Source organism: Impatiens glandulifera, chromosome 3 (assembly GCF_907164915.1).
Source record: "Impatiens glandulifera chromosome 3, dImpGla2.1, whole genome shotgun sequence".
NCBI classification, from domain to species: Eukaryota; Viridiplantae; Streptophyta; class Magnoliopsida; order Ericales; family Balsaminaceae; genus Impatiens; species Impatiens glandulifera.
Window position 1 is genome coordinate 15,004,680 of NC_061864.1, and position 13,448 is coordinate 15,018,127.

General features: G+C 28.6%; 2 protein-coding genes across 2 annotated transcripts; both read left to right on the forward strand.

Annotated features, from left to right (window-relative positions):
• The first annotated feature begins 2,641 nt into the window (after nucleotides 1–2,641).
• LOC124929806 (ETHYLENE INSENSITIVE 3-like 1 protein) lies at nucleotides 2,642–3,679 on the forward strand. The gene has a single exon (XM_047470197.1). The coding sequence runs from the start codon at nucleotides 2,642–2,644 to the stop codon at nucleotides 3,677–3,679; it is 1,038 nt and encodes a 345-aa protein (XP_047326153.1).
• Nucleotides 3,680–6,031: 2,352 nt separating this feature from the next.
• Nucleotides 6,032–7,050, forward strand: LOC124931347 (NDR1/HIN1-like protein 13). The gene has a single exon (XM_047471791.1). The coding sequence runs from the start codon at nucleotides 6,064–6,066 to the stop codon at nucleotides 6,871–6,873; it is 810 nt and encodes a 269-aa protein (XP_047327747.1). The 5' UTR covers nucleotides 6,032–6,063; the 3' UTR covers nucleotides 6,874–7,050.
• Nucleotides 7,051–13,448: the final 6,398 nt, after the last annotated feature.

Genomic DNA, 13,448 nt, shown 5'->3' on the forward strand with positions numbered 1-13,448 from the left:
TAAAACTTTTAAATCCTAAAATATGTTGTTATTTGTCAGGATCCTTTCGAGAGTTCAACAGACATTCCCATTGAAGCCTATAGAGATAAGACGATGCCACAAGTAAAGAAGGCATGAGATAGGTGGAGATATGCAAACAAGAAGACTTACATTGCCCCGTATATTGATGACGAGGACAAAATCAGAACAAACCCTCCTCCAGAATTTTATGGCGAGGATTGGAATTATTTGCTTGACAATCACTACTTCACGTCTAAATTTAAGGTGTAGTACATAGTCGTATATATATATCATTATATGTGTTTTTCGACTATTAACTAACAACTATTATCTTATAGTTGTAGAAAAGAAGTAAGACCAACGATGACAACATAAAGAAATTGATGTACCCCCACTACACCGGCAGCAAACCATTTTTGCAGAAAGAACGAGATACGGTAATTTTTAGTTAAAGTATTCAATTTACATATTATCTAACATATGATATATGTATGTTATTTGTATATAGGAGAGGGAGATGGGACACCCCCTAGTCAAGCAAAGTTCTTTCTACAAACACACACTAGGAGAGCGACTGTCGATGATCCGACTCCCACGCCTTCTCTGCTCGTTCAACAGGTCGTCGTAAGTTGTTATCATTTCTAACATTTTAGTTTGAATGTCTAAGTTTAAAATTACTAACATTAATGTTGTAAATGATTGTAGTCTGTGATGCGTGAACGACTAGAAACAAATCCTAATTTGTCGCCGCTCGAGGTGTTTGAGTCTGCTTTAGGACGACAGGGACACGGGAGGGTGACAGGGATGGGATCGGGTATACGTCCCACTCACTTCAGACCCGATCAAAGGGGAAGTTCTTCTTCAAGCGTCAACTCGCGTGTGTCACAACAAACGCTGATGGAGGAGAACAGGATTCTGCGAGAAGAGTTGAATATGATACGCGCATAACAGGAAGCACAAAAAGAGGCACATGAAGCACAAAATGAGGCACAAGAGCAAAGGATTAACATTATCCAGGCGGAGGTGCGTGCACAAAAAGAAGCTTTTGAGGCGTTCATGTCTTGATTTCCCATCCTCCCCCTAAACCCTAATTAGTGATTCCCATTACAATTTAATTTCAAATTTTTGTATTACTATTTAGTATTTTGTTCAATTTGGATTTAATTTTATTTAAGAATGTTTTTTTTGTATTGTCTTCTTTTTCGTAAAAATATTTAAAACAAGTTTTGTGAAAATAAAAAAATAATCGTGGTTTTTTTTTTTTTAAAATTATTAATCACGGCGTTACGAAAACCGTGGTTAATAATACAGTATTATTAATCACGGCGTTATTAAAAGCCGTGGTTAATAATACAGTATTATTAACCACGGCGTTACAAAAACCGTTATTAATAATACAGTATTATTAACCACGACGTTACCAAAAGCTCTTATGTAACCCATGAATTATTTGTATATGTGTGTTCAAACCATACTATAAACCTTATAACATCAAGATTATGTTATTTTACGGAATCAGTTGAAATTTCACTTTCTGCTTAATTTTTCATTGTAAATGTAACTCTTAAAATTAACAATTTTTCTCCTTAATTTTTTTATTAAATTATTTAATATTTTAATTAAAAAATATAAACTTTAAGCTTTATTCTCTCTTTAACTTTTTATTTATATATATATATAGTGTGTTCAGTAAAAATTTGAAGTAAATTAATTTACTATGTTATGTTAATATAAAAAATAAGAGTTTTTTAATATTAATAAAATATACATTCAAATATTGTCTAAACTGTAACATTTAACATTTTTTTTGTTAATTTAATTTATTAATTATTTAATAACAATTTTAAAAATACATACATAAATAAATTAGTTAATATATATATATATATATATATATATATATATATTTAAAAAATATTGAATAAAAAAGAAAAAAAAAGCATTTATTATTGAAGAGAGATTTGAAAAAAATAATTAGATTCCAAATCGTTCCAATTCTTACCAAATTTGAAGTGTTTTATCAATATTTCCATTTTACATATTAATATTATTAAGAAATTTAGTCATGAACATATATCATGTACACTTGATTAGTTTTGTATCGGAAGTTTTAAGTATATAATACAATTTACAAGTCATAATTTAATAAAATAATTTAAGTGATAAAAATAATTGATTGATAAACACAACTTATATCTCCATATCATTTATATTTTATACCCTTATCCTGCCAAACTTGCGTAAACAAAGTTATACTATAATTGCATCCCTCCACTGTTTTTTTTCAGAGATTTTTTTTTCTAGTTTATCAAAATTTGATCCGAATGAATCATGAATAATTTATTGTTACAAAAGAACATAAGTACTTTTAAATCGTTCACCAAAAACAAAACAAATAAAAAACTTTTTTTTGTATCGGTCAGGTAATCCAATGAAGAGACAGCGGCAAAAGAAAAACATATTAAATGTCGACTTAATTATCGTTTCCCATTGTCAAACATAAATGGGCCCTTTTCACCTCCCAATATAACGGTCAGTCGGTCCCTCATCCCTACTTATATATAATTGCTCCAAGTTTACATCTTGTTCAATTCCTGTTTCACTTGATTTCATCTACTTTTCTAGGGTTTCATCTATTGGAATGAATATGATGGAAATGTTCGATGACATGGGCGATCTTGATTTCTTCTCTGCTCCTCCGATCATCCCAGTTGACGATGGTGTTTATTCGAACGAGGATATTGATATTGCTAAACTTGAGAGAAGGTTATGTCGCAACAAAATGCGTCTCAAATTTCTCAAGGAAATGAACAAAGGGAAAGAAACTCAATCTACGAAGAAGATGGTATCGAAAACACAAAATGGAATCTTGAAATACATGATGAAGATGATGGAAGACTGTAAAGTTCAAGGATTCGTTTATGGAATCATCCCGGAAAATGGGAACCCAATCATAGGTTCTTCCGACAATCTCCACCAATGGTGGAAAGACCGAGTGCGTTTTCCCCATAACGCCCCCGCCGCAATCAAGGAACATCAATCCGATAACGCAAACTCTGTTTCGGCATTGAACAACGTTTTGATCGGTGGTTCTATAACACAACACACATTGTTAGAATTACAAGACAGGACTCTTGGATCTTTGTTATCGGCTCTAATGCAACATTGTGATCCTCCTCAGAGACGGTTCCCTTTAGATAAGGGCGTGCAACCTCCGTGGTGGCCAAACGGTACCCAAGAAGACGGCCAATCGCCGCCGCCGCCATACAAGAAACCGCACGATTTGAAGAAGGCGTGGAAAGTTAGTGTACTTAATGCGGTTATGAAGCATATGTCGCCGGATTTTGCGAAAATTCGGAAGTTGGTTAGGGAGTCTAAATGTTTACAGGATAAGATGACGGCTAAAGAGAGTGCTGTTTGGCTTGCTATTATAAACCAAGAGGAGGCCATTGCCCGGGAGAATCATTATGGTACTACTACTAATGAAATGAATTACAAATACAACTCTCGTTCAGAGGAGCTGTTCGGAGTATCAATGTCTCCGGTCAGTGATGATAGAACGGTTTTCTTCCGACAACCGACGGCGGTTAGCCAAAACGGGGAGAATTATTCGACGAGCTCATTTGAGAGTAATAACTTTCGTATCATGTTTGGGTCACCACCGTTTAATCAAGCATAATTAACGTATGTTTCTATGAGTGTGAAATTGGTATAATTAGGTAGAATTGAAATTGACATTGAATTATATAAAATTGTACTGTCCTACTTTCTATGTTTAAGGAAAAATCAATTTGATTTGATATAATAGCAAGTGTTAAAAGATCGTTTAAATTTCGATATTTATTAAAATAAATATTGAGTTAAAATGTTAACTTGAAAAGAAAAAAATACATGAATAAGGAATAATAATAAAAAATTTGGAATGATCTTTCATATATACATGAAAAATGAAAATGAATTCCAAGATAATTAGAAGCTTAGTCAAAGGTGAAATATTCCTATAAAACCATTACAAGAAAATGAATGGTTTGTTTATAATTTAATTGTTTGTTATGTAATAATTCAGTTGTTGAATCTTAGGGGGTGTTTTTAATAAAGCTAAAGTTAGACTAACTTTGTTTCTTGAAACTAATTTTCTTTTTTTTTCTTTTTTTGTGTTTTTATAGTCGGATGACAATACGTTTTTTTTTAATATATATATATATATATATATATATATAATTAATAAAAGAGGGTGACATAATATTATTTTTATTGTGTTATTTAAATAACACAAACTAAAACTAAAACCAAACATGATAGAATAATGAATATTGTAATCTAACCTCTCTTCATGAAATTTTATATACGTGTGTATTAGGTATATATGAAAATAGATTTAAAAGTACTAACAAACTGAAACAAAAAAATACTTATCAAGAGTTCTATACGGAAAATGAACTCATAAATTTTGGTAACTTGGTAACTTAACTTCTATATTTTAACTAAGTTATATATTATATGAAGTTAACAATATAATGCAGAAAGTTAAAAATAATTAACCATGTTAGTTCAAGCTTGTTAAATGTTTTAAAATCAATTAATTCATCATGATAATAACTAAAAGAGTTTTATCTAACAGATCAAAAAAAAAAAATATTCTATTCTAGTTTAAAATATTTTAAGTAGACGTAAAATTAATAATTTAGAAGGTAATGTTAGCTTTTTTATATTAAAAAATAAATTTATATTTCAAAGTTCAATTTTTATTACAAAAGTTCTAAATTGAGGTAGATAATGATAGTTTACTAAATTAAAAATGAATAAAAATTTCTACAATTCTCAATTTATTGTATGGAAAGGCGGCTGATTTTGCATGCTTGCCGAATTTGGCTTTCTCAAATACACATATGCACCATCCTGGGTTGGAAGCCGGCCGGAAGCATTCTCCTTTATTTAGTTTTATATTATTAAATTCTTTTAATTTAATACATTTTACATTTTAATTTCCTACGCATTAAAGTTGTTAATTATATATATATATATATATATATACATAAATTTACTGATCAATATTCTTATTTATGATTGTATTATTATTTAGTATTTTATTTTATTAAAACACATATTGGTCAAAAAAAGTAATATATTAATAAAAGAAAAAACATTAAAATAATGTAAAAGTCACTCTAAAATATGTTTAGATATATAAAAAAAATCTAGATTATGATACATAAATAATATAATACTAATCTTGATTATAATAGCTTCTACTTTTTCATTGAAATGGTTAATAATTATAAAATTCCAATTAAACTCATTATTTGTTTGAATCTATCTATTATCATCTTTGTTTTAAAGTTGTTCTTATCATTTAAACTAAGAAATCTTATCTTTATTATTATAAGACTATTTAAATTAACTCAAAAGGGAGTTCAAGTGGTAAAAATAATTATAAAAGTTATAAATTTTATTTTCACTTAAAACGTTTTAAGTTAAAATGAATGTCATTACTGTTTGATGATTATGTCATTGTCAGTGTTCATACAAAAAAAATAAAAATCTAAACACGCAAAACTAAAATGAGAAGGATGATTGATTTTTATGTAACAGCTTAATATAAAATTAAACACAATAATAGACTATATGTATCCATATATATGCTAATTACTTATAGAATTGAATAGTTTAAGGTTTAAAATTCTTAGCTACCTGGTGGTTGTACTTAATCTTTTATTATTATGAAATTTATAGATTAATTAAGAAAACTATTGAATATTTTGATTTATAGGAAATAATAAAACTAGATGTATTATTATTTTGGCTCATCAATATTATGTAGTGAAGACAGCAATGAGAATACGTCAAATAAAGAGCATATTATAATTTATTTAAAATGAATAAAAAAATGGTAAAAAATAAACCAGACCGTTTGTTATATGGGGAAACCGTCGGCTTTGCACACTGTCACGCGCTTTCTTTTCCACATACAACGCCAAATTCTCTCTCTCTCTAAGACTTTATAAGTAACAAACAATTCTCTCTCTTCGTGTAGAAGAAGAAGAAGAATCGATTACCAGTAAAATGGCCGATCGAGTTCATCCAATTCCAACACATACAGACACTACTCCGGTCACCGTCTCCGGCGACATGTCCGAACTTCCTAAACAGCCTTCCCAGCCAATAACAGAGAAGCCAGTGATTTCGCCGGGAACTTACGTCATCCAGATACCAAAAGACCAGATCTACAAATATCCTCCACCGGAAAACGCTCATCGACAACGGCTCTACGCTCGCAAAGGAATTTCTCGCCGTCGCACTTGTCGCCGGTGCCTCTGCTACACCTTCGGCATACTCGCCTTACTCGTCTTCCTCCTCGGTATAACCGCCGGTATCCTCTACCTCGTTTTCAAACCTGAATCTCCAAAATACTCAATCGAAACCGTCGCTATCCGCGGATTCAACCTCACGTCATCCTCTTCAATCTCGCCGGAGTTTGACGTCACCGTCCGAGCGGAAAATCCGAACAACAAGATCCGTATCTATTACCAGAAAGGAAGCGCGGTTACGGCTTATTACTCGAACGTAGAACTAGCTAACGGAGTATTACCGGCGTTTCACCAAGGTTCAAATAACTTGACGATTTTCCAGACGACGTTAAAAGGATCTGGTATTCTACTTACCGGCGCTATGAATTCTGAAATAACGGCTGGTGCGAAAGAAGGTAAGGTACTGATGAAGGTGAATATAAGAGCTCCGGTTAAAGTGAAGATCGGAGCGGTTAAGACGTGGAAAATAACTGTTAAGGTTAACTGTGACGTGACGGTGGACAGTTTAACGGCGGCGGCGAAGATCGTATCGCGGGACTGCAAATATAAGGTCAGGTTGTGGTAGGAGGTTGAAGAAGGAGAGACTGTTATATTTGCACAGAAAATATTTAAAAATTATTATTACGCATATAGAAATATAATATAATATAATGTGAATTTACGTTACCACATTTTTGTTTTTAGTTCTATATGTTTGTATCCATTTATACAAATCGGAATAAATGACTCCTTAGTTATTACTCTGTTTTTTTTTCCTTTTTATTAAAAATAAACTATAGTTAAATAAGTAAACATATCATAGTAACACATTAACATTAACATATCTTAGTTATTACTCTGTTTTTTTTCTTCCTTTTTTTATTAAAAAATAAACTATACTTAATAATTAAACATATCATATGAACACATTAAGATAGTCCTAAATAGTTTAGGACCAGCTCCTAAGTCTCCGAAGTTAAGGACCTAAGCATAAAATAATTGTTTTAATTGTTCAAAGTGTCAAATTAAGATTTTTATTCATAATTTATATAAAATGTTCACGTTAATTTATTATTTACGTATCATTTATAAATAAATTAATAAAAAATAATTTCAATAATTTAAGTAACAAATTCAACCAAATGAGTATAAAAAATAATTTCAATAATTTAAGTAACAAATTCAACCAAATGAGTATTTTATAAAATTCAATAGTGAAATATTAATTCATTTAATTCACTGAAATTTGATAGTTATATTAGTGAATAGTGACACGAATTTTTTATTTATTAATTTGTTATATTTTATGTTATATTGAATAAATTAAAATTTCATATTATATTTAATACAAGTAATTTAGTTTAATCAATTCAAACTATGATAATTTTTTTTTTTTTTACATATGGTCTCCATAACTTGCCTTACCATAAACCACCCAGTTCTTAACTTGTTTTAAAAAATAAACTCTAATTTTTTTTAAATACTTATAAAACCAAATAATGTAACAATTCAAATACATAGAATGAAATTAATAAGTCCCAATAAAGTTCTATAGAAACTTATTTTTTAATTTTTTTTATGTTTCAGTCATCATCATGTTTAGTAGACTGTTTCAAAAAGAGAAAAAAATATGACATTTAGACTTCTGGCTAAAACAAAACCAACCATTGATTTATTGGCATTGACCTTATCCAAGTTATTTATAAAACTTCATTTATTTAATTCGATCACCTCATAATGTTTGATTTGGTAGAGAACGATCTTCAACATTCAGATGGTTTTTTAAATTCATTATAGGTTTTCCTTGTTTTTTCAACCACTTGTTTGAAAATCAAACTTTGATTATTTTATTTTCTGAAATTATAAGTTTTTAAAGTGATAAATTAATGAACCTTTTTTGTTTGTGTTTATTAAATAATATTAAATTCATTAATTATTATTGTATATAAAACATTATTATATTTTGTGTGGAATAATAAAATAATAGAGAAAATTCCACAAAACAGCTGTAGAGTTCAATACTTTTAATGATATTTTTTTTTTTGGCAAAGACCAGGTCTTTTACATGCATATTATATATCTAATCTTATTTTGTCCACACATGCATGATCTAATTACTATAGTGACACTCGCTTACTTTTCATTTATATAAAAAAATAAATCAATTTACAATATTTTAGCTGTAATCCAAAATAGATGTTATAAGTAAAATTCTTTGTATTTGAATTATATAAAATGCAAATTTTATAATAGAACAAAATAAATTTTAATTATATATATTTAATGTGTCCTATATGTATAAATAAAATATTAAATAATGGTTAATTACAACTTACAGATAAGTAGTAATTTTTATATAAGGAGAATAGTGGATATGATTTAATATTTTTAATGTCGTTTCTGCTAGATTTAAAATACTGGTCCCCAATTTAAATTTATTATATATATATAAACTCGTGAAGAATGGTTTCATTTCATATTAAAACAAATACATATTCCATTTACACTATAGGAAATTTCAATGTAAACAACAACCATCTTATGAGAAATATTACAAGATTTAGGCAACAAGACATATGTGACCTAATATAGACCCTTCAATTGAAAAAGAATTTCCTCGACTAAATATTACAACTACTAATCGGAGAAGATGAGATCGATCCATATATTTAGGGGCGGATCTACGTAGGGGTCGACCCATAAACAAAAATTACGGTAAAAATGTGACATTACTCCTTAATTGTTTTAAATTTTAATTTTTTTAATTTAATTCATTATTGATTTATCTAAATTTTTTAAAAATGAACAAAAATTATTTTATCCGCTAGTTTTATTAATAATTTTATCGTTGTTTTTTAAGTCCATTTCAAAAATAATTTCAAACTCAAATTCCTAAATTATCCCGTAAATATTGATCTCAAGTTAACCTCTACAACCGAGTTCTAAAGCAGCAACATGTCTTATTTCCCGATTGGAACTAATCTTACCTTCCCCTAACTTTAAAAAATAGTTTTTGAAGGAAAATAAATGTGACACTGAAAAATTTGAACTTCCAATTTTTGAAAATTTACATCAAACCTTAACTAACCCATTTGACTTTCCAATGAGTTTATCAACGAAAGTGTACATACCTTTCCATATTATTATTATTATTATATGCTAATTAAGTTGTATATGTCTATGTCATTGGCAGCTGTTTTATTTCATTTGTTTAGTTTTCTTTTGAAATGTTTTATATATAACTTGGAAATTGGGTGTGTGTTCTTAACTTCTTATTGACTGGGTTTGCCTTAACTAGAAGTGTTACTTTATATATGAAATTGATTAGCTTATTGAACAACTTCAATGCCCTTAATATTATTAATTTATTGACCTTTTTTTAAGTTTAAATTTCATTTCAAAAAATTATTTTTGACATCATACACCTCCAATAAATAACAACTATAAAAGCAAACAAGGAAACTAATATTATGAACTAAACATGAATTTTGATGATATTTTTAATAAGGGTTGGGACTACTCACGAGTCACGACTCAACATTACTCAACATTAATGATATTATTGAAATTTGAATTGTTATGTACCAATATCCCAAATATAAACCATGCATGTTGTTAAAAAAACATTACATGCCAATCCATTTTTCAAAAAACATGTCATGTTGGAAATTTGTAGACGGACTCCAGGGTGGAAGTTCATAATTTGTATACATTTTAATTTTTTTAATTTAAACATTTGATTTTGGATTAAAAAAAATATTAGCTAAGAAGATGTTTAATTAAGAAATCACTATTTTATTTTATATCCATATGTTTTTTTTTCTTTTAAACAGGATTGAGAAAGAATGATGTATTTTGTGGGCCTTTGAATAACTACAATATGGGCCCAAACATGATTACAAAAATTATTTGGATTTAAAAAATCAGAAGTTGAAGTTAAACATAAGTTCATTCATAGTTTAATGAGTAATTAAATATGTATTCAAAACAATTTTTGAAAAGGTTGATCCAAAAAAAAAAAAAACAGTTTGGAAGATAAAATTCCTCAATCAAAGTGGCTGGTAAAGATGTCCCGATATAAGAGTGTTATCCACGCCATTCATTCCTATTCTTATTTGACCAAATTTTTAAATTTAAATTCTTTTTTGGATTATTTGAGATTTATTTACTTTTAATTTTCAATCTTCTTCATTTCTTATTAATTAATCATTTTGAAGAGCTATTTGAAAAAACAAATGCTCATTGACTTTCAATAGAAAAGATTGTCACATTAGAATTGTGGATTATTCTTTTTGCAAGTTCTATGGTAAAAAGATTAAGATTTTAGAGCACACATTCTTCATTCAATGCTTGAAAAGCCTGACCTTTTAGGCCTTGTTTGAATCTAACTTTATTTCTTCTATATCACAAGTCACTAGTTTGGGTAGTTGTTTTATGTCGTGCTATATATAATTTATAAAAATAATAGTAAAGTGTAGTGGGTTAAATTAGCCCTAATATTTGGTTATCCCAAAGACATTATTTTAATTTTTCTTTTTTAATATATTTATATTCTTAAAATAAAATAAAATATATAATACTGTAATGTTAAATGTATAAAAAATAATATAGTATAATTAAAATTTAAGTGATTTACTCTAGAGTTAAATATAAATATAAATTTTATAATTATATATGTTTTATTTTTTTCTAAAAAGGAGTTGCCATGAGAAAGAGGTGTTCCAAGGAGACCTGATCTAACTTATTTTTTTTTCCAAATAAATATTGAAATGTGAGGATCTTAGATCTTGTTATTTTTTTTTATGTTTGTTTGTGAGTGAGTATTTTGGTTTATATTTAAATTAGGGTGTTTTTGATAAGAGGGAATTGGAATTGGAATTGAAATTCTAATTCCAATTCTATGAGAATTGGCATTGGCATTGAATTACAATTCAATTCCTATGTTTGGAAAAATGATAGAATTATAATTCAATTCTAATTCCTATGTTTTGGAAAATGATAGAATTGTAATTCAATTCTAATTCCAATGTTGGTAAATAAAATATCGGTTCAAAATATTAACTTTTAAAATATCTTTTCACGTTTTGGCACGTTTAATACGTTTTTGACATTTTTTCACATTTTCCACACGTTTTAACGTTTTTCACACGTTTTAACACGTTTTAACACGTTTTTCACGTTTTTCACACGTTTTAACACGTTTTTCATGTTTTTCACACGTTTTTCACGTTTTCACATGTTTTTCACGTTTTTCACGTTTTCACGTTTTTCACACGTTTTAACACGTTTTTCACGTTTTTCACACGTTTTAACACGTTTTTCATGTTTTTCACACGTTTTTTACACGTTTTCACACGTTTTCACATTTTTTACACGTTTTAACACGTTTTCACGTTTTTCACACATTTTAACACGTTTTTCACGTTTTTCACACGTTTTTCACGTTTTTCACACGTTTTTCATAGGTTTTTCACGTTTTTCACACGTTTTAACACATTTTCACGTTTTATACGTTTTTCACGTTTTTCACACGTTTTCAAACATTTTCACGTTTTTTTACACGTTTTAACACGTTTTCAAACGTTTTCACGTTTTTTACACGTTTTCACGTTTTCCACACAACTTCATGTTTTTTTACACTTTTTTCATAATTTCACACGTTTTCACGTTTTTTCACATGTTTTTCACATTTTTGGCACATTTAACATGTTTTTTGACATTTTAAATATGTTTAACATGTTTTTCACACGTTTTGATAGGTTTAAAACGTGTTAAACCTATCAAAAATGTGAAAACGTGTTAAACGTATCAAAAATGTGCTAAATGTGTTAAATAAGTGAAAAACTTATTAAACGTGCCAAAACGTGAAAAACGTGTTAAAACGTGTTAAACGTGTTAAATGTGTTAAAAATGTGTCAAACGTGTTAAAAACGTAAAAAAACATGTGAAACGTGTCAACAACGTGTTAAACGTGTTTAAAACGTTTTAAACGTGTTAAAATATGAAAACGTGTTAAACGTTCCAAACATGTGAAAAACTTGTTAAACATGCCAAAATGTGAAAAACGTGTTAAACGTGTCAAAAATGTGGTAAACGTGTCAAAAACGTAAAAAAAGTGTTAAATGTGTTAAAAACGTGAAAACATGTTAAACGTGTCAAAAACGTAAAAAATTGTGTTAAATGTGTCTAAAACGTGAAAACGTGTTAAACGTGTCAAAAACGTGTCAAATATGTGAAAAACTTATTAAACGTGACAAAACGTGTTAAACGTGTCAAAAATGTGGTAAACGTGTCAAAAACGTAAAAAAATGTGTTAAATGTGTCAAAAAGATGAAAACGTGTCAAAAACGTGTTAAATATGTGAAAAACTTGTTAAACGTGAAAAACGTGTAAAACGTGTCAAAAATGTGGTAAACGTGTCAAAAACGTAAAAAAAAACGTGTTAAATGTGTCAAAAACGTGAAAACGCGTTAAACATTAAAAAAAACGTGTTAAATGTGTCAAAAACGTGAAAACTTGTTAAACGCGTCAAAAACGTGTTAAATATGTGAAAAACTTGTTAAACGTGCCAAAACGTGCAAAATGTGCCGAAATATAAAAAACGTGTTAAACGTGTCAAAAACGTGTTAAACGTGTCAAAAACGTGTTAAACGTGTTAAAAACGTGAAAATCATGTTAAACATGTCAAAAACGTGTTAAACGTGTCAAAGACGTGAAAAACGTGTTAAATGTGTCAAAAACGTGTTAACGTGAACAACGTGTTAAATGTGTCAAAATGTGTTAAACGTGTCAAAACGTGTTAAACGTGTTAAACGTGCCAAAAACGTGTTAAACATGTTAAAAACGTGAAAATCATGTTAAACGTGTCAAAAACGTGTTAGACGTGTCAATGACGTGAAAACCGTGTTAAATGTGTCAAAAACGTGTTAAACGTGCCAAAAATGTGTTAAACGTGTCAAAAACGTGCCAAAATATGAAAATATGTTAAACGTGTAAAAAACGTGTTAAAACGTGTAAAACGTGTTTAATGTGTAAAAAACGTGTTAAACATGTCAAAAACATGAAAAACGTGTTAATTTGGAATTACAATTCCGACCTAAAAAGATAGGAATTGAGAACTATCAAATTACACTATATTGAATTCCATTGGAATTCTAATTC

Excerpts from the sequence above, each read along its gene's own strand:
- LOC124929806 (XM_047470197.1), top strand. The coding sequence starts at position 2,642 with ATGAATATGATGGAAATGTTCGATGACATGGGCGATCTTGATTTCTTC.
- LOC124931347 (XM_047471791.1), top strand. The coding sequence starts at position 6,064 with ATGGCCGATCGAGTTCATCCAATTCCAACACATACAGACACTACTCCG.